The 22,489-nt window shown below is 37.0% G+C and overlaps 2 protein-coding genes across 3 annotated transcripts in view; both read right to left on the reverse strand.

The window, feature by feature from the left end:
• Positions 1-4,125, reverse strand: part of LOC145998441 (facilitated trehalose transporter Tret1-like) — a 56,500-nt gene extending 52,375 nt beyond the window's left edge. Inside the window, exon 1 of the mRNA XM_083134852.1 lies at positions 4,058-4,125. Coding sequence (XP_082990978.1) covers positions 4,058-4,101 — 44 coding nt within the window. The 5' untranslated portion in view covers positions 4,102-4,125. The remainder of the gene's footprint in view (positions 1-4,057) is intronic.
• A 4,767-nt stretch (positions 4,126-8,892) lies between these two features.
• Positions 8,893-22,489, reverse strand: part of LOC145998711 (facilitated trehalose transporter Tret1-like) — a 106,687-nt gene continuing 93,090 nt past the window's right edge. For both annotated transcript variants that reach the window (XM_083135207.1, XM_083135209.1), the window contains exons 2-4: positions 19,694-19,811; positions 18,465-18,600; positions 8,893-10,634 (exon numbers count right to left, since the gene is read on the reverse strand). In XM_083135207.1, the coding sequence (XP_082991333.1) occupies positions 9,403-10,634; positions 18,465-18,600; positions 19,694-19,795 (1,470 nt within the window). In that variant the 5' untranslated portion in view covers positions 19,796-19,811 and the 3' untranslated portion in view covers positions 8,893-9,402. The remainder of the gene's footprint in view (positions 10,635-18,464; positions 18,601-19,693; positions 19,812-22,489) is intronic.

The following is a 22,489-nucleotide window of genomic DNA, read 5'->3' on the forward strand; positions in this document are numbered from 1 at the left end:
AACAAAAATGCTGTATCACGTACCATTTCTGGCGGAAACCATTTTGAAAAATTTTCACCGCACATTAAAAGAAGGGTAAAATATAGCATATTGCTCCAAACTTTAATGTGATAGTGTGAATTTTAGTAATACATTGGGTTCATAGAATACCAAATATGATTGTAAATGATGTAGTTATGACTTGCACTAAAATTTGCAGTTGCAGTAAAATAGTAATGATTAGCGTGTTGAACATCTGAGACTGTGTTCCAGCAGTAATCCGCTAGTAAACTGGGAGACCATCTGCCTTTATAACGTTTTTCCATTTCTGCGATTTGTTGGTGAAAGAGCTCGCCCTGCTCGTCACTCACTGCACTCAGATTAGAGGGGGAAAAGTGTAAATGGGAACACAAAAAGTGTGTCTTGAAAGACATATTGCACCTCATTTTTTGTATGTTGCCAGCATACGTTCTACAAGTACAGAGTAATTGTGAGCCCTTTGGTTGCTAAGGAAATTGCGACACACACCCTTGAACGCACCCCATGCTGCTTTCTCACATTCACTTCACGGTTCTTCAAAATTGGGATCGTTCATTACCTCCCGGATTTGAGGGCCAACAAATATCCCATCTTTATTTTAGCATCGCTTACACCAGGAAATTTGCTTCGTAAGTACTCAAACCCTTTTCCTTTTTTGTTCATGGCCTTCACAAAGGTCTTCATTAACCCCAAGTTGATGTGCAGTGGGTGGGAGTAACACATTGTTGGCGTCGATAAGAGGTTTGTGAGAGACACTTTTCTCTCCAGGTGTGCGACACTTTCTGGGAGGCCAGTGTTTAGGTTTGTAATGCATGTCCTTTGCTCTGCTGTCCCATAGACAGAGAAAACAACAGAATTTTGTGGTGAAACCTGATTGCATCCCCAAAATAATTCCCAGTAACTTCAGATCAGCACAGATTTTCCGCTGGTGTTCGTCGTAGCTAACACTTGTGAGAATCAAAGCAATGTTTTCATATGTTTCCTTCAATTCACTCGCATGAGCAACTGGCACTGAAGGTTTCTCATTTCCATTATGCAGAAGGACCGCCTTCAAGCTAGTTTTTGACGCATCGATGAACAACCTCCATTCGCCTGATTTATAGTTTTCTCCTAACTCCTGCATTAATCCAGTGACATTGTTGCAGTATACCAGGGACCCATTCATAGAAAAAAAGGAAGAAAATGTTAGTTGACGTTTTCTGAATGTAATACTTGTTCCTGGTTCCAGCAGGTTCCACCCTTGCAGTCTTGAACCCAGCAGTTCCGCTTCTTTCTATGTAAGGTTCAAATCACGTATTAAATAATTTAATTCTGGCTGGGTGATAAGATGCCGTGTCTTCCGTGACTCTTGAAAGTCAGGATCATGTCCGAGAGAAGATATCGGTCCATGTGAGGAAATTTATGTTTCCTCTTCCAAAGACCATTCCAATGGTGGCTTTGGAACAGGAAATGTCTTATCATGTTGCACTGGTCTTATCGCAGAAGGTAAATTTGGATACTGTATGATTTTTTGAATTTTCTTGAAAATCCCGTTACATTAGTTAAACAGAAGTAACAATCAGTAACGTGATCTTGAGGTTCGCGCCATACCATGGGAACAACGAAGGGAATGGATAGATGGGTACCCTCGTAAATATCGCGAGCATCTACTGCAACAGACATGAGGCGCCCACCCTTTATCTTGGTCTCCGATTTTGCATCCGAAATATAGCTCGTAAGCTTTCTTCACTATTGGTGTAATTGAGTTTCGTTGGGATTTTGTCGTGAACTCACTGCACACATAGTAAAACAGATTGGGTGAATTTACACAGTTACGAGGTATCACTGCACAATTTTCAAATAATACACAAAACAGTCGCGATGAAGCACACAACCTAACACACAACCTACACTTCCAGCGAACAGAACGCAACTGATAAAGACACAGTAGAATAAGTCACCTTGCCTCTTTAACAAAGACTTTTCTCTACTCTTATCATAATATCGGGTAACAAAATAAAAAACAATGTTTGCCCTTTTGTTGTCGTTACAATGCTTTCTTCATATTACGCAGGAAAAACAGCCACACGTGATCTCTTGAAGAATCCTTGTATATCTTATGGCGAAAAAAAGCTTTGTCACATTTACTTCAATTTCGTGTTTTTTCAAAAACTAGACGTGGTGGAGAAAAAAGAACATCATTTTCGTGTTCAGCAAGTCAAAAAACATAGAAATAGGTTGTTTTCCGGTTGCGGCAAATTTCATTGTTCCTCAGTGTAATCTTTCAACAAAAACATAGTCAGTGGTGCAAACTTCAATGCTGAAATGTTAGTTTGCAAGGTGTGAATGCCACAAAACACCGAAGAGACGCGAAAGTGAGCAAGACCACACAGAGCAGACCACTTTGGATTGTACAGGTAACAGTGGCACCAGACATTTTGCTTTGTTTAGAGCTTTGAAAAATCACCATGGACTTGGAGAAAGGGAAATCGACAGAGAGTACGTTTCAAACACGTTCTTCATTGAATTTTCTCGTGACCAAACAAAGCAAATTCCTCTTTGTGACATAAAAAGTCTGTAAAACATTTAAAAATATATAAAAACCTAAAAAAGGTTCGATTTAGGCACGTAAACCTAAAATAGGTTCTAACAAGCAAAATAGGTTTTTTAGACACTATAAAACTTCATCAGTTGTTGCGTTTTTTAACGAAACGCTAACATAACTTATTATTTCTTACATACCTGTAAAGGAGGAATAACACAAGCAAAAAGTAAGTACTTTTCACAACTTGACAGTTTTTAAATATCGACAGATTTGCAACAACCATGTAATTTTAATGACGGAGCATTTAGTGTTGGTAGACGTGTGTGATCGGATCAGTTTGTATTGTATGTTAGGTGACGCATTCATTGTTAATTAAGACAGTAATATTCAACATCTACTTCATTTTTCGTATACGAACTCGAACTTGATTGAAACAAATAATTTACCTACTACATAGTCTACTTTCTAATAAAGAAAATTGTATTCTGCACATTTGTATACTTTCCATTCAGTGAGCTGAAATTTCTTAAAACATTATTATTATCTCTAAATCTTGATTTTGCATTGATTACCTACATGTTCTAATGGCCAACGTCCTTCACTCAAAAATAGGTCGTGCGTGGTAGTTTGGAAAAGCTCGTTTCAATGATATATTTAGTTCATGCATTAAACTTGTTGTAATGAGTATTCGGATGATGATGATTTAAAACGATGAACAGGAAATATAGAAATATGCTGTGTTTGAATAATTTACTTTACACGAATTTCAATTCTTCAAATTCTAGTTTCAATAGCCCCGTCTGCACTACCTTCCGGACCGGTGTATGTTTGGTGTATGGTCACGTGGTGCGTGCTAACTAATCAAATGTCCGTTTAAAGCAGCAGACAGGCATTTGTTGAATATTCTGAACTTGAACACCACTTTCCGTCTAGTTGGTTGAACGTCATTTCCTTGCACCACCTTTGCACCACCCTGACACTGGATACACCTGCACTGCACCAAGTGTCAAAAAGTGCAGCCAAGTAGACGGGGCTACTGATTAGTATTTATTTACCTTGGGTTCGTATTTAACTTTCAAGAGCAGAGATTGTATCTGTTAAACTAATTGAAGCAGATAGTGAGTCATTCTTACAACAAGCCAATCAATTTTAATTTTGAAGTACATGTAAAGAAACGCAATTCAAAAACTTTCTAGGCATTGACACTAAGGCAGCTTTCAGACGGAAGTGACGAGCGAAACGCGACAGCCTTGTGTCGCTTGTCACTTGCAAACGAACCTTCAGAAATTAATGCAACCGTTTGTATCAAAGTAACACGAACTGTATACATTTCACTTGTCACTCGCCTGTCACTTGGACCCCCGTGTCGCGTGTCACTTATCGCTCTGTTCTGAAAGCTACTTACGAATAGTAATAAAAAACACATTCCAACAAATTTATAGCTAGATCTATTTGTTACAATTATAAGAATTTGATTTATGTTTTGTATCTAATTTCCTGTTATCAGTCTCTTACCTTTGTATCTTCAATCCTACGGGATAGTTCACTGCGATGCTCATAAGTAATATAATTATCTTCGATCTGTAAACAGCACAAAGTGTAAAGATAACTCGATGTGGAATCGAATGTTCAGTTCTCGAATGCTCACTTGTTATTCCATTTGCAAGCTCCAGTCAGCTGTTCCTTCAAATGTTGATGCTAGAAGGTCGATGCTCTTCTCACTCGGCACAAGTTGAATGAACTAACTTCATACAAACGGAAAGGGCAACGAGCTATCGTAAACAAGTGAATTTGTTTTCTCTCGCTGTAGCTGCCAGAAGTACAAGGGCAAAAATAGCCACTGCTTCAGCTGAGAATGGAAGACAAACGTGGTAGTAGTCAAAGTCAAACAGACGTTGGGCGCAATATTTACGCGCAACAGAACAGGGTTGCCAGATTTGTAGTCAAAATAAATAGACAGACTTGCCAATTTCAAATAGTACAGCATCTCTCAAAAGACAACCATCTTGCAAGTTACCTTCACCAGTGTCTTTGTTTTTAAGACACGAACGATTGAAATGAACTTGCAAATATTAACAGGTGCACTGAACGAAATCTTTATATCAGAGTACGCTTAAAAAATTATGCAAGAACTGCACAGTCATTAGACGTCAGAAAAAAATGCAGGGTGATCCGTTTGGGTATGGATAAAATAAGATGGATGTGAATTTTATTTGGTCAAATGTACTGAAATATTGTATACAAAAGACTGAAAGGTGTGAGTTTTTATTTTTATACACTAGTAACAGTTTGGTACAGTTTTCAGTTTTCTACATGGCCTCCATTGCGAACTCTGCACAACTCATAACGGTGATTCAATTCATTCCACGTCTGGTGTAACATCTCTGGGGTGATTCTGTCGAAAGCCTGTGAGATTTTGATTTTTAAATCATCAATGTCTGTGGGTTTCTGTGAATAGACAGTGTCTTTAATGAAACCCCAGACGAAGAAGTCTGGAGGGGTTATATCTGGGGAGTTGGTAGACACATTTGGTTCGTAAACGCCATTTTAACAATAACGAATCAGTTCAAACTTCATTGTTGCCAACACACTACAGCAAAACTCCCATGTTTCACGCACGAAAATACCAACACGCATATTTTCCTATTATCACATTTACGTTTCTATTAATGTTTTATTTTTCCATACCCTAATGGATAACCCGTATAAATTTGTTTCAATGAATTTCTGTATACTTTTATTCAGAGAAGGGAGGTTGGAAGGTAGTTTTTAGGGCGGGTGAGAGGCAGCTGTCAGCCCGAAGCAACACGTGTCTCTTGTGAACGAACCTTCAGTAATAAATGCAACGATTCGAACCGACAAGCTGCACGTGTCGGGTGTCACTCGGACTGGGCAGTTTCCTCAATACTGTGGATAGTGTCGCCTCAGCATGTGTGGTGAATGCTTGCTTCTAGACCAGGCGCGGCTCGTGCATTATTTACCCGGGGGTTCACTGAAGTCATGTGACATATATTCAGTTTCCGCAAAATAAACTTCCTTCGCCTAACAAAAGGATGGGGGGCGGGCTTAAAAGATTTGTCCAGAATTTTTTTTTTATATGGGAGTATAAGGTTTTGTATTAGGGGTGTGCGAATAAATTTAGGGCTGAAACTACAATAAATTGTGCCTTTATGAAAAAAGTTGAGTTTTGTTGGAATGGACGTCCTCAAGTAGGGGCAAGTAATATATTTTTTCCTCAGGAGGAGCAAAAAACACTCCTTCAGTCTGAAGTTACTGCAACGCTTTTATAATAATTACCAAAAATTACTGTGACTGAAATTAAATTATATGCGTGTAATATATAATTTTTGGTTTACATTCAATTTCCATGGGGGGCTGCCCCCTTTTCCCCTTCCGGACGTCCATGCTGACTAATCAGAACTGTTCCTACATTTATTGAAGGGAAATGGCAACTAATGGCATGTGCATACTAGAAATCGAACCTGAGACCCTTTCATTGATACAAGATAGCTTTGTTCAAATTTGGGGCTGGTCGACCAGCACACGCTTTTTTTCAGTGGACAAGGAAGTTCGTTTACGTTAATTACGTGCATTTCTATCGGTCATTTCTTACCTGCGCGGACAGCAACGCCTACACTGCATCAAATGACATAACCTAGGTAAAGTCCATCCCTCGTTTCACTCGCAGCATCACTTAATACTTTCCAACAAGTATCCAAGCACTTAAAACTAAAAAACTTGAGACTTTGACACCGAGCGACAGCGAGTCAAGTCTTCGCGCCATTCTTTCTCTTTCGCGAACCCGAAGTGTTTCCACCTTTAAGGAAAAACCTCTGAATGCATGCACGAGCTATTTTGGTAATGTATCTCCTTTATTTTAATTCATCGCATCTAATTCCAGCTTTTATTTGTTTCCACTCATCCATCTCTGCCACAATTTTGCATTTATTCCAAGAAGTTCGGTACAAAAATGATACAAAGAGAATATTGAATATGTAATGTGTGCGCTTCAAACTTGAACCGCACACAACAACACTGGAAGGGAGGAAGCAGCGAGATCGGAGCCTTGTCCCGCGCCTTCTGCGAGAGAACGAACTGCGCATGACCGTTGGGTTGAACATAGGTTCTGCAAATCTCATCTTCCATGTATTTTGTCCTATACCCTCCTCGAGCTTCTGCTCCCGCACGAAGCTTTCACAATGGCAAGAGCTGTCCTGTGGGGGTTCAACTGAGGGTCTGTATCAGGGCGGCCGAATGGCGGTTTCTTCTTCTCAGCAAAAGAGTTCACCGTATTACGGGCACAAATACATGACTTATTGTGTAGAATTTTTAGCGAAATAATGTGAAAATGTAAAGACATTGTTTATTGTTCATTCTCGAGGTGATTATCGTATATTACTGGGGGTTCACTGATCCTGTGCGCTATAGGGCCAACCGCGCCTGTTCTAGACTGAAAAGGCTCCTGTCGCTCGTCAGGTCTGTGTACAATCCACGTGTTGCTAGTCCCCTGTCGGTTCGGTCTGAGAGCTCCCTCAAGGGAAATTTTGTTCCAAAATGACCATAAACTGGGTATCTGTGAAACATTTTAGAGGGATGTTGCTGGCATGTATGGATAATTCACTGATGCTGATCATTTCGCCGACCAGTATACTTGGCATCTGTGCAAGTGGGCTGAATCTACCAAAGCGGATATTTTACATATATGCGTATGATTATTGTCACATTAAAATAATATTTCATTGTGGGAAATTCGAACGGGTACGAGCGAGCGAAAGTGATCCCACGTAGTACTCTGTGACCAAACCTATTGAATCACGGAAAAGTGCGATCGCGCTGAGCAAAGGACCTTAGGGGATGAAACTGGGGAGATGGGCTTGTCGTAATCCCCAAACCCGAGACAGCTTAGGTTTCTTTATAGTTTTAAAACTTCTTTATGAATGTCAAACGCATTTATAATGGTTTGTAATATCTTTTTAGTTGATTTGTCACAATAATATGGCACGGAATAGTAGGGGTATGCATAATAGTCCAAACTTGTCCTGTTTAGGTAAAGTCCTACTGGACAAGTTCTGATTGAAGTTAATTGATAAATTAAATTAAAATAGAATGATTTCAGAGATAAAGTTGTAACCTTCGAAAGTGTCTTTCATGGTGATTGGTATAATAATAAAATTATATTTATTAGCTGTAGAATATATCGACATTTGTTAGGAATAGATTATGAAATTTCATTGGATATTATTAAATACATATTGACTTTAAGTTCTTAATTTTAAATGAAATTGCAAAGTTTCGTGAATGATTGGGGTGGTGCGAGAATTAAAAGTTTTATCACCACCCAAGGCCATTCAAATTCAAACTGGTCGCAAATGTCCTTACCTGAAAATTTTAAAAGATAATTTTCCACGAAGTAATTGTAATTGCTCCAAATTTTGTCTTAATCGCAATTGTCTTACACTTATAAATGCACGTACACTAGCATTATGAAACTCGAAAACAGTCAAAATAGGGGAAATACGTGTTTGGTGTTTTGATAAAGTGATTATGAAAGTACAAATATTCTCAGCTGTAAATAATTGTACTTAATATACTGAAGAGTAATGCATTAAAAATTACAAATAAAAAAGGTCAAGGCATATTTCGAAACTTTTTGTAGAAGGACAATCTTTTCTTTAGCGAGCTTTACCACACTTAAGAAACAATTTTTTTTTGTTGGGGGAGAGCACCCATTCGAGATAAAATTAGTATTATTGTTGCAATGGATACCTTACGGAATTGTGGTTTTGATATTTGCGCGCGAATATTAAAAATGAGTGTAAACTAGAAAAATAATAACATTTGCTCAAAGCAGAGAGGGGACTCCAAAATGTATTCTCGCCCCGGGCGCTGGATTATCCAGCTACGGCTCTGAATATTGCAAACTGCTTTTTTTTTTTTAACTTTTTTGAATGACAATGGGTTTCCATGACATCAGTGAATAGCATAAGAAGCTCAGAAGCGAAAACTGGAGCTGTTTTCTGTGTGTGTTTTACCCTCACCCCTCTCCCTCTATGAGTGTAGGTGCGTCACTTCTACGTACATTAACCCAAGTCTATGTATGTCTTCCATTCTCTCATATTATATATATCCTCGTCATTGATGTACTCTTGCACTGTTATTCCTTGAAGTTGCGATATATGTCCTTCGATTTTATCTTACAGTTATAGCAACATTCCGCAGATGGCAGCACGTATTTAAACTGGTCGCATAGATAGTTCGAGCAACTTCTACCAGATGGACATACAAATTTTTACTTCGCGTCCGCGGTTTTAATATTCTACCTCAACAATCTATTCTACACTTCATTTCTATATTTGTTTATTTTGTAATCTTACATAATAGTTTCCTCTTCAGAAAGTTAACAGTTAATGTTAGTGTATTACAATAATAAAAAATCTGAAAACATATCGTTTAATATATAAATGACTTTAATTTTAAAATTTCGCTAACACATTCTGTTTGTGAATCTAGAAAGTACAAAAATGTCGCATATTTACTGCAAGGTCAAATTGCGTTATTAATATATGCAACTGTAGCAGAGTTTCCTGAAGTGATCATTAATACAGTGTTCATTTAATCATATATACAGTAAAACAATATATAATCAATATTTGTAAAAATACATTTGTGCAGTACTTCCCAGAAAGACTGCGTTAACTTGTTTCATGAACTGGCTTCGTAAGATTTCTTGCAATGAGATCGAAGATCGGTTATCGAAGTCCTAAACTTCGAACTTTAAATATATGTAAATTTCATACTGATAAACTGCATGTTATGCAGCATTTATAAATATAACTCACATAATATTACATTAAATATTCTCATGGTATATCACCAGATTTCGTTGACGATTCTTTTCTTCGTACACCATTGAAATAATCTTCAATTTCTTTCAATGTCTTGTTCTTAGTCTCCGGGAGACACAGTATTATAAATATCGTGCCAAAAAGAGCAACACCACCATAAAACCAAAATACTCCGTCACTACCCATAGTTTCAAACATGGCCGGGCACGTCTTGACGACTAGGAAAAACAAGAGGAATCCAAAAGATGCAGTTGCACCGCTCCCTACGCCCCTGACGGCGGAGGGGAACACTTCGCCGATCATCACCCAAGGAAGAGGCACAAGGCCTATTGACACGAAGCACATGTAGGTGATCAGGAATATCATAGGCACCCAGGCAGTCTTGACGCTGTCGCTTGTAAAGTGTAGAAAGAGTCCCAAACCGATCAGAGAGACTGTCGTTCCTACGCTTGAGACAATGGCCAAAGGTCTACGGCCTATTCTCCTGAGGAGGAGACACGCCACGACCGACATCACCATACGCACAATTCCAACGATTATGGTAGCCATGTATTCGTTTCCTTTGCCGCCAGTTTCTTCGAAGATGTGAACGGAATAGAACACCACAGCGTTGACACCGGAGAACTGCTGGGCAACGAAGAATATATTGAGGATTACGAAGGGTTTCAGGAAGGATGGTTTGAGCAGATCCTTCATGCACTCAGACCAAGACATCGTCTTAGCCTCTCTCTCGAGCATGGAGTCCACCAGCAGCTTGAGCTCCTTGTCGGCATCCACGGTGTGTCCTCGCAGCCAGTACATCGACTGCTCGGCGTCCTTCAGGCGCTTTTGGGACACCAACCAGTTGGGGCTCTCCGGCACCAAAGACATGACCACGTAACAGAGAAACGGGACAGTGGCCGATATGGCGGCAACCATCGACCAATCGAGGAACGTTCCTAGGATGTACACGAGCACCACTCCAACGGAGACGGCGAACGTCGGAGTCGCCAGGAAGAGGCCTCTGTACTTCGGTTCGGACACTTCACCGATGTATACCTGTCCGGGCGGGCACAGCGCTCCCAGGCAGAGTCCCGTGAAGAACCGGCCAGAGTACATCATGGCAATGTTCTGGGAAGCGGCGACCAGCACCCAGCCGAACACGAAAGGTACGCATAGAATGAAATGAGTCATCCTTCTCCCAAAGTGTTCCATCAAAAAACCTCCAAGCAAACTGCCAAATACTGTTGGGAGGACTGCGATTCCAGCTGAAAACAGAAAAATCCTGTTACATTAACTGGAATATCACAAGCAAAACAACAAAATATAATTCATGCTTAACAATAGAGATCATGCAGATACCAACGAGACCGATCAACTTTGCACGTCGTTCTTCGCATACTATTCGCGGGGTGTTTTCATTTGCGAGATATCTGCGTCTCTCAATGTGGATAAATAATTAAGAAATCGACTCAAAACTTGTAAACTAGCTTTTCTCTGCTTGCATCAAGAAAGCCAAAAACTTGCTAAAAAAACACACCTATGACTATTTTTAAAATATCTGATTATCTTTATTATACATTACCATATAATGAAACAAAGATATTTTAGAAATACTTATTGAGGTTATTTGATAAATGAAATATATTTACGCATATTTTTTTATTTTTCTGTAAAAACGTAAAAGTATCACTTAAATTGTTCCATAAAAATATTGGTTTTCTTCACACAAATTCAATGTGCGAATATACGCACTTAAAAAATAAAAGTTTGATGGTTGAAAGAAAGAAACAGAAGACGCTATTTTTATTAATGTGTCACAATAAGACAAATTCCTCATTGCAGGGAATAGAATCTCGAGCAAGTTGCACCATGACCCAATTTCTTTTCTCCCAGAGGCACATTCCTTTGGTAATACTATTGTTAGCAGTAATTCAAACACGCCACAACTTGCAAAATTTGCCCTACATGCTTTCAATTTACTCTTTATGTCATAATTTAACCATTTTAACAAAAGCCTTCTTAACGAAGGCAGTTTACCTGTTTGCCAATCTATGTGCAATTTAAAAACTGGTTTGACATTTATTTTTTATCTGAAAGGGTTTGATTTGGTTTGATTTTAAAATTCTGAAAGTGTGACTCTTTTCATTTTCATCTGAGAGCATGAGTTCCAAAATTCTTGTTAATTTTAAATGCGTACACATCTCGCTAAGGTCAAGGGGTAATAGGTTACCCGGGATTTTTCTCCAAATTTCAATATAAGTGACTATTTTAATGTACAGGTCGAGAATCGCAATAGAAGCTAAATTGGGTAGAGACTATTTCATTGGAAAACCTGAAAGAAATATTGCGCAGCAGGTGGTGCTGTGTGTATTTGTTGCGTCACTGTCTATTATTACAAAGGAGACTTCTAAACGTGACATTCTGAAGAGATTGAGTAGGTGAAGCTATTCTGTCACACTCACTGTGAAGTGAGGCCTTTTTAATTTCTTTGTCATCGATGGTGGTCATATTGCGTCACGTAAGCAGGGCACGACATTTCGGTGTGGCTCTTTCTATGCCTATTTTCTTACTCCAACCAGGGGTCACGGGTTCGAATCCAGGCCTCGGCATGGATGTTTGTGTGTGTCCATTCATCAATTTCATCATATAACCACTCATCCTCATCGTCGCAAATTAGCCAAAAGTTGTACAAAAAGCGAAGTAAAATAAAGAAAATCAACAACATTTCTTACTCCAATACTCCTACCTAACCTATTTCTAATCTGCGACTCCTACAGGTTTCATCTACTGTCTACAAAGTAGAAACAAATTAATATGATTGCTGCTTTCGTTGGTGTGGCGACTACGCCAAGCTATTTTGAAAGGCTTTGCACTGAAAGATAAGCAATGTAATCTTCTCTGGCCCAGAGTGCAAGGGTCGGGAGTAGCATTGAAGACTTCCTCCTTGACATTGGCTAATGTTCGTACAGAATTACATGTTCTTGTAATTCTGTACGAATGTCAGTTACGGAGTCAAGGCCCACTCGATTAGTTATCGATATGATCAGGGTCATTGGAGATTAGTTAAATAACCTTCACTATTGGGGGGATAAGACAAAGAATGCAAAGGTGTCATATTTCCTAAAGATATAGGTATGTATGGATTTCCAAAAGATTTTGTGGAACATTAAATTGATTATATACATACATACATTCATACACACACACACACACACACACACACACCCACACACATATACATATATATATATATATATATATATATATATATATATATATATATATATACGTATATACATACACACATACATACATACATATATAAGTAGAGAAAGAGGAAGAAATCGTTAGGAGTGAGGTTAGTATGTCGAGGTTCTAGACATGTTTATTATTACAGAACAAAATTCTATTGGAATATTATATTAATTTGTGTTCATATGGGGGAAACCCTGGGGGGTAAAGGCGGTCAGTGGTGATCACATCACCCCACTCATGACCGGATCAAGAAAGTGTGGGGCGTTACCCCCTCACCCCCTATACGCCTTCATGGCGTGGTGCTATGCACAGGGGAGCACTTTACCTTCTTCATATATTTTGCAAGTTGTACTGTATTGCTAATTTTAAAGAACAGGCCAACAACGTTTGAAGTGAAAAATAAATATGATTATGTGGTATACCGAATTTTCTTAGTCTGATTTGAGTCTAAGCTCTTAGTCTAATATGTTACATCTACGTACATAGTTTTAAAATATTCGGCGATTTAGCTGCTAATATAAATATTTGGATATTGCTCAAATGACGTCACGGTCACTGAATGATAACAATACAATGAGAAACTGAAATTACTGATTTGTATAAAAATCACACGAATAAGAAAACATAGGTTATATAATTAACATTAGTTATTTAAAGCATTTATAACAAAACAAAATTCTCCATTATAACTTATATATAGAAGGTTACTTTTGCATTTCAAATACTGTCTGATTTTATTGTTAAAATCGTCCAAAATTTATAATTTACACTTTATATTTACAGGCAGATTTAACTACTTTATTTTTTACTAAAAAATCCAACCGAACAAAATTTACACCGAAAATTTAAACTTTTAAAAACTTGACCTCACTTGCAAGCGAAGGATGTCTTAACTCTAACGTTAAGTCTAACGTTCGCCTATTAGGCTGCTATCTTTTGCGGTGTAGGGGCTATGATCTATCGCAGAAGCTAACTAATTTTGTGTCGCAAGCTAGAAGTGGAAATAAATCGTGGCATTACAAATTATTTTTTGCTACATTTTTATAACTAATTTTTCTTGCATATACATGTCAATATATATGTGCGTCTGTGTGCATTGACATTTTTAAATTTACAGACGATTTTAATTTTAAAAAATGCAGGATTTTTTCTCTATTATACTCCCGGTTCCTGTATTGGCATTATATTTTTCTGTATATTTCGTTTACAAGGTAACAATATTTGGATATATGGAAAGAATGGGGGGAAAAAAAGAGTGATCATTCAAGCATGACTCCTTCTTTCATAATTTTTTATATGTTTCAATAATATAGATATATGATGACATACAAGCACTTTGATTGAATATTTCTGTGTAAAATTTTATATATATATATATATATATATATATATATATATATATATTATTTAAATATATAATCGTTCAAACAAACTATTTCACGCAAGAAGCACATTATTTTCATCGAGTTGATATGAAGCTTAGGGCTCAATACGAATGAGTTTAGTTTCATTAAAATGTTTTATGTGATTGTTTTTTATTATTGTCATTCTGTCTTTGTGAAGCTTCAGTGTTCTTAATTTGCATATATTAAAATTGATAATGTTAACTACGTTTCGCAATTCACTGGTATTCTTCACAATTGCAAATCGCTCACTTCCACGAGAGAGTGTGTGTGTGTGTGTGTGTGTGTGTGTGTGTTTGTTTGTTTGTTTGTTTGTTTGTTTTTTATATTGTGTAGTAGTTGTGGTGTGTGTGTGTTTATATTGTGTTATAGTTGTGATGTGTTTGTGTGTGTCTTGTGTAGTAGTTGTGCTGTCTAATATGTTTGTGTTTGTCTTGTGTAGTAGTTGTGGTGTGTAGTTTGTTTATGTTTATATTGTGTAGTAGTTGTGGTGTGTTTGTGTTTATATTGTGTTATAGTTGTGATGTGTTTGTGTGTGTCTTGTGTAGTAGTTCCTCCATTCATATTGGGGGTTAGGCGTAGAGCTGACAACTCTGCACTGTAAAAAGACATGTCAAGAATCAGCAATATAAGGCCATGGATGTTCCCAAGGTAAAATATTCCGGAGGTAAAATAGTCCCCCGTTCGGATCTCCGGGTGGGGACTACTTTGGGAGGTCCCTGGACTAAGGATAAGATCTACGTTAGGAATAAGGATATTAAATTAGGTACCTGGAATGTTCTGAGCCTTTACCGGCCTGGGGCATTTCAGTGTACAGTTAATGAGATAGTGAAGTATAAATTAGATGTAGTAGCTGTCCAGGAAGTTAGGTGGCCAGGAGAAGGGAATTGTAAAACTAAAAATTATACTTTTTTCTATGGTGGTACTGAAAATCATAATTTTGGAACAGGCTTTTTCATAAATAATAGAATTATCTCAGCTCTTAAAACAGTAGAATTTATTAATGATAGGATATCATATGCAGTTTTACAGGGTAGGTGGTGTAAAATTATTTTAATAAACATACATGCACCAACGGAAGATAAAGATGATAATACTAAAGATGATTTTTATACAGAGTTAGAACAGGTCTTTGATAAATTTTCTCAGTATGATATGAAAATTCTGTTAGGTGACTGTAATGCACAGATTGGCAAAGAAGAGACATTTAAACCCACGATTGGTAAAGAAAGTCTTCATGAATTAAGTAATGATAATGGTATAAGATTGATTACTTTTGCAACCTCAAAGAATTTAATTGTGAAAAGTACCACTTTTAAACATAAAGATATCCATAAATATACCTGGTCTTCTCCAGATGGTAAAACTCATAATCAGATAGATCATATTCTCATTGATAAGAGAAGGCATACTAGTATAATTGACGTTCGTACACATAGAGGTGCTGACTGTGCCAGTGACCATTATTTAGTAATTGCTAAATTAAGAGAAAGACTCTCAGTGATAAATCATAAGCAACAAAATCTAAAAGTTATAAAATTTGATACAGGAAAGTTTACTGATGAAAGAATTAAGAAAGATTACCAAATTAAACTGTCAAATAGATTTGATGTTTTGCAGGATTTAAATGATGATGAAAATATAAATGACACAGACGTAAATAAGAATTGGGAGCACATACGTAATGCAATAGAATCAGCAGCTAAAGAAAGTATAGGATACCATAAACCGAGAAAAAGTAAGCCATGGTTTGATAATGAATGTCATAATCTAATAGAAATAAGAAATCAGGCTAGACTTAGGTGGTTAAATAACTCTGATGATACAAATCTAAACAATTATAATAGAATAAAGCGAGAAGTTAACCGCACGTTTAGAAGTAAAAAAAGAGATTACTTGAAAAGCAAAATTAACGAAATTGAAACAAACAGCAAAAATAAGAATATCAGAGATTTATATAAAGGTGTAAATGAGTTTAGAAAGGGGTGGCAACCTAAAGTAAACTTGATAAAAGATAAAGACGGTGATTTTCTAGCTGACCCAAGCGATATTCTAAATAGATGGAAGAACTACTTTAATGACCTTTTGAATGTTCATGTAGGAGATAATTCAGAAGTAAATGAAGTACATACAGCAGAACCTTTAGTTCCAGAATCTAACTTGACTGAAGTTAAAGATGCTATTAAAAGGCTAAAGAATAACAAAGCACCTGGCATTGATTTAATACCAGCTGAGTTAATTAAATATGGTGGAAATTCATTAATATGTCAAATTCATAAATTAATTTGTTTAATATGGAATAAAGAAGAAATCCCTCAACAGTGGAAAGAATCCATAATTGTTCCTGTGTTTAAAAAAGGTGATAAAATGAACTGCAATAATTACCGTGGAATTTCTCTACTCTCAACAACATATAAAATATTATCTAACATTCTTTTAACAAGACTAACCCCATATGCTAATGAAATTATAGGTGATTATCAATGTGGATTTAAACGCAACAGATCAACTACAGATCAAATTTTTCACATCAGACAGACACTTGAAAAAAAGTGGGAATATAATCAAAATGTCCATCAGCTATTCATTGATTTCAAAAAAGCATATGATTCGGTCAAAAGAGATAAATTATATAATATATTAGTAGAGTTTGGAATACCTAAGAAGCTTGTTAGTATGATAAAAATATGCACCAGTGAAACAGAAAGTAAAATTCGTGTGGGTATTAATATGTCTGACAAATTTACAATTCATGATGGGTTAAAACAAGGAGATGCATTATCTCCATTGCTCTTTAATTTTGCCTTAGAATATGCTGTTAGGAAGGTAAACGAAACTAAAGAAGGACTAAAATTAAATGGTGTGACTCAGTTGTTAGCATATGCAGATGATGTAGACTTACTGGGGGATGATGTGAATACAATTAAGAATAATGCTAAAATATTTTTCAAAACTGCTAAAGAGATAGGTTTGGAAGTTAACAAAGAGAAAACTAAATATATGCTTACAGGGCGAAACCAAGTGTTAGGTAATAATCAAAATCTAATTATTGATAACAACTCTTTTGAACCAGTTTCCAAATTCAAATACTTAGGAGTAATATTAACAAATGAAAATTATATTAAAGAGGAAATAAAAAGTAGGCTTAATTCAGGAAATGCATGTTACTTCTCTCTTCATAAACTTTTGTCTTCTCGTTTAATATCTAAGAAACTAAAAGTTAAAATATACAAAACAGTAATTTTGCCTGTAGTATTATATGGATGTGAAACTTGGTCCCTTACATTGAAAGAGGAACATAAATTGAGAGTATTTGAAAATAAGATCCTTAGGAAAATATTTGGACCTAAAAGGGATGAGGAGACAGGTGAGTGGAGAAGGTTACATAATTTAGAACTACATAATTTGTATTCATGTCCAGACATTATTAGAATAATTAAATCAAGAAGACTTAGGTGGGCAGGCCATGTGGCACGAATGGGAGAGGAAAGAGGAGTTTACAGGATTCTTGTTGGGAAACCTGATGGTAAGAGACCAGTAGGAAGGCCAAGACGAAGATGGAGGGACAACGTGGAGATGGACCTAAGGGAAATCGGTAGGGATGGAAAAGAGTATATAGATCTTGCTCAAGATAGGGACAGATGGAAGGCCTGTGTTGCTGCAGCCATGAACCTTCGGGTTTAAGAAGGCTAGAGAGTTAGTTAGTTAGTTAGTTAGGATTTTTTCTCGATTTTTGTGATTTTATGCGTTAATTTTTCCAAGTTTATACACGCGAATTTCTCAGCTCCATCAGGAGTCTCGGGTTCGAATCCCAACCTGTTCTTTACGAGTGTCCCATCATCAATTTCATCATATCATTACTCACCCTCATTTTCGCGATCAGCCAAAAGTAGCAGAAAAGCGAAGTAAAATTAATCAAATCAATCAATCGATCAAATTTCAGCGTCATAGCTATAATTTATGCTACTGAAATGACTGGAAAATGGAAGGTTATAATTATTATTGTAACACTGCAAACAATATGTATTTATATCTAAACCATGATTGTCAAAGGTCCAGGAATATTAAAAAAATTGAATTCCGGTCCAGGAGAGAAATTCAGCAAGCGTAAGTGGGTTCTGGACCGTAAAGAACGTGTAGTATTTCAATTCGGTCCAGTAACCTTTTTTCCGGATCAATTTAAATTCTGTCCAGGAACTCTCTTCCGGCTGAATATAAATTCGATCCAGGAACCGTTTCTCCGGCTGAATTTAAATACAGTCCAGGAACCATTTTTCAATTAAACAATACGCAACTTGTACCGAATTAAAATTGATTGTGCGAGAAAAAAAAAGATTCCAGTCCTGCAGCTCAACCCAATAGAAGCCATTACAATTTACGGGTTTCTGGATCTTTAACAACCCTGGTCTAAACTACAAAGTGCACCATCCAGCTTACCAATCCATGAAGCTTCCTCCGTGTTTATCGGGATAGTGCTGTTCGGCTGCCTTAGTTGAGGCAGGGCGACGGCAGAATACCCAACGGTCATCCCGAAGCTAATGCCAGCCAAGACAGGACCCGTGGCTGCGAGTACCTGCGAAATACAAAATGCATTGAGAACAACATCATACAACCATTTCAAGAACTAATTTCACATGCAAGGCCGCCTGCAGATTTTTTTTTCCTTAGGGGGAGCAGCAGTTCTCAAATTGGAGGGAGACGTGGGGTGATGCTTTTCCCCCAGTTAAGAAAATTTTCATAAAGCATCATATATTAGAGACCACTTTATCTGCCGTCTCTCATGGCTCCATTCGACCATGGTTTCACGTTACAATTTCACCATTTGAATTACGTTATGTATTTTGGGGCAAGTGTCCCCCTGCTCCTCCTCTGCGGGCGCTCTTGTTTACATGTATGGTTATTTTTACCATACTTATATTGCACCTCGTGAGATTAAACACTGTTTTGAAAATGGGTGACAATGATTAAACGTGCGGATGATAATAGTGTATAAACACTAAGCCTTTTCAAAATTCAAACCTGCAACAACTGTTTTTGCAGCTATAAGAACCGGCAAGTGAAAACTCAAATAACACTTCACTGTTGAAATCATTTACATTTTGAAAATTTCCTCCACGTGGTTCTCAATAGCTTCTGCCAGCCCCCGTGGCGGAGTGGTTAGCACATCGCGCTATGACGCCAGGGGTCCCGGGTTCGAATCCCGGCATGTGAGTGTCCATTCATCAATTTCATCATATCATCACTCATCCTCATCTTCGCAAATTAGCCAAAAGTGGCACAAGAAGCGAAGTAAAATAAAGCAAATCAATAGCTTCGTATAGTCTACCTGGGTATAGTAAATAAAAATGCATGAATCTCAATTCGGATGTAGCGTTCTGTAACGTATTTTCTGGAGAGCCAATGAGATTGAGATAGGCCAATCGGGACTAAACCTACAGTTTAAAATTGGATCTGGGCCACTATGTGCCTCCACCGAGTATCAAACACAGGACCCATTGATTACAGGGTGACGAAGATACTATTAATCATGGTGTGTACGTAACACCCGAAAATGACGCATGTAATATAGTTAATACACTTTTCTGGAGTATTGGACAGAATACGTTTTCGCCTTGTTCGTCATCCTCTTCCAACACCCATGCACACTTCTACTGGATCTCACTTACCTGTCTAAACAACGCTGAAGACTGCACTTGTTTGAAGTTCTTGATAAGCGGTTGCACCTCCGGCCTCGCAGAAACCGGGGGACTCTCCTGAGTGGCTGCCATCGCAGTGGCTTCCTCTCTGCAGACAGAAACAGATAATGAACTGACGTGAGCGCAGGCTTCTGCACAGTCGCATGCAAGTAGACACTACTGCATGAGTAAACGAGAATCAACAAGAGATAACAGTAAAACTCTTATCAATACCCTCTGTTTATATAGGGAAATGAAGTATCAATTGTCATGGCCCACCCCCCGAACATCCTCTGGGGCCAACAAATCAACGTACACTAGAATTTGCGGGGACCACGAGCTGAAGGATTATCAAAAAAAGAAAAAGAAGTCATGGTTGTTCTCGGTACTATGGAGGAAAACTTTGTAAGACTACGTTCGTGAACTTTGAAGATAACGCAACCTTTGCAGCCTTCTGGCTCAAAGCTGGCTTTTCACAGATGTTTTGAGGGGAAATGAGGGGGGGAGGCTATGAAAAAGCAAAGCCCCACGTGGGTTCGAACGGTATTCATAAAATTTACGTTCGCGTATAGCTTTTCAAGGTTAAGACGCAAGGGCATTGTTGACATGGACCTAAAGGAAATTGCAAATGACGGTCAAGATTGAATTGATCTTGCTCAATATGGGAACAGATTGAACGCTTGTGTTGCTGTGTCATCAAACCTCTGAATTTAGGAATGCCAAGGAGTTGGTTCGTTATACAAGTTACCTCTGAACCTTTCGTTTTGAAGACAAAACAGTTTCCACCTGCTTAGGCGAAAGGTTACTGAAGCCAAGATTGTGATTATCTCCATATGTTAGTCTTCACTTTAGAAATTTATATGAAAGAGAAGTTCAATATTATAAATATTAAAATATGCTTATTCTAAATATATAGTTATTGATTTTAAAGTATAACATTCAATAATGAAGAAATGAAAATTGGGTCGATTGATAATTTCAAATATATATTTCTATATAATTTATGTTACCCTTAAAATACATTTCGATTATTTTAATAAATTTTAGACCAACGCAATCTTAGTTTGATATTATCCATTGTTCAATTTCTTTTGCGTACTTCAAGGGATCACACTATATTCTATCGTCTCAGATGAACTACTGTATTTTCCCCATCTATTTTGCCATGGTGGTAATTCAAACCAAGAACCTAGGTATTACTGGTCTGATATAAATCCATTTAAACCCTACAATTTTATTCCTCGTGTTTTTTTCTCGAAATAGCGCGTAGAGTTTACGCGAATATTTTGATAGACGACAGGTATTTCATCGTGGGAATTTAAATGTAATTTCATTTTTCTTTTACCCTTTGAGATACAGTTGATAGTATCATAAATACAAACTATAGCAATTGGAGTGATTAAATCAATTTAAGGGATTACGGCAAATAGATTTTAACAAGTTAATCATGCTTCTACCAGACAATGATGTCGTAAGTAAAAAAAATGTTGAACTGAATCCTTACATGGACAGTAACTGGAATTCAAGTTTGGTATACCTCCCCTTCATATATGCCTCTGCTAGCAAACTTGATACCAGCAAAGCGATAGATGCAGAATAGAAAATGCTCACCCAGATTAAAACTAACAACAAGAAATATTAATCTCAAAATTCATAGGATTTTATACCACTTAGATAATATTTATCTAAAATGGAAGGATGTCAGGTAAAAGTACTTACGTTAATGACACTGTAGATAAGTGAAATAGGGAATGTGATCACTCCTGAAGCCACATGCCATCATGGAGGACCCAGTTTACACAAGAACACTGCTTCTGTGTTCGGAATTAATGGCCATAACTGAGACAGCATGTATTCATTTGCTTTCAGTATGGCTCTCCACCATTGAAAGCGTGGAACGGGTAGAACAAATACATCTAGAACTGGGCGCATCCGCTTGGATGGATAAGCTCTTGATAATTTGAAGCGTATTGCTGTGCTCTTCTTCTACGTGTTATTAATTAAAACTTATCCCTTACCAAAGGCGTCGCCAGAAATGTTTGTAAGGGGGAGGGTCTGGCTATTGATAGTAGAAATAGTAGCAATAATCCTTAAAATACAATATAACAAGTATAAACTAAAAAAATAAACAAATTTTATAATAATAATTATATACTTACTGTAGATTTATAAATGAATAAAAAGGGACTGTAAAATTATGCTAATATTTATTAATTAATAGTTTACCGAATGTTTTGTTTTAAATATCAAGTAATTCAAATACTCATAACGAATGAGGACCTCAGTTCCAAAATGAATTTTTATTTTAATTCACTATAGTTCATAATGTAATAAAGAGAAGCCCATAGGTTATATCTTCCATCCTTGAATTTTACTGTGTTTATATCAATTTCATATTTCATGTAAATTATAATGCATTATATAAGTATCTCTTTATATTTTGTTTTGTCCGTGGAGGTTCAGATATGAAACATTGAGTGTAAAGATATTATTTGTACGTTGTAATATTTGAAATTTTGTGTTCATGAAGGCAATTTTTGTATTGGATAGTTACGTCATTTTATGTTACTCTTTCAATCGTACTTGTATTATTATTTTAATGTTTTTGTTTTTAGTAACTATATTTTCTTTTGTGTACATTTATAATGTACTTTAGCGCTGACATACTTCATGTTTATCAGAAAATATGGAACACTATAATTGGGCATTCGCCTGTTGTGTTAAAAAAAAAAAATACTTGGGGAAGACTTGCTACTCGATCCACCCGCCTTCTTGACGCAGACTTTT

The sequence above is a fragment of the Lepisma saccharinum genome, chromosome 14 (genome assembly GCF_977018435.1).
Source record: "Lepisma saccharinum chromosome 14, izLepSacc3.1, whole genome shotgun sequence".
In the NCBI taxonomy this organism is placed as follows: Eukaryota; Metazoa; Arthropoda; class Insecta; order Zygentoma; family Lepismatidae; genus Lepisma; species Lepisma saccharinum.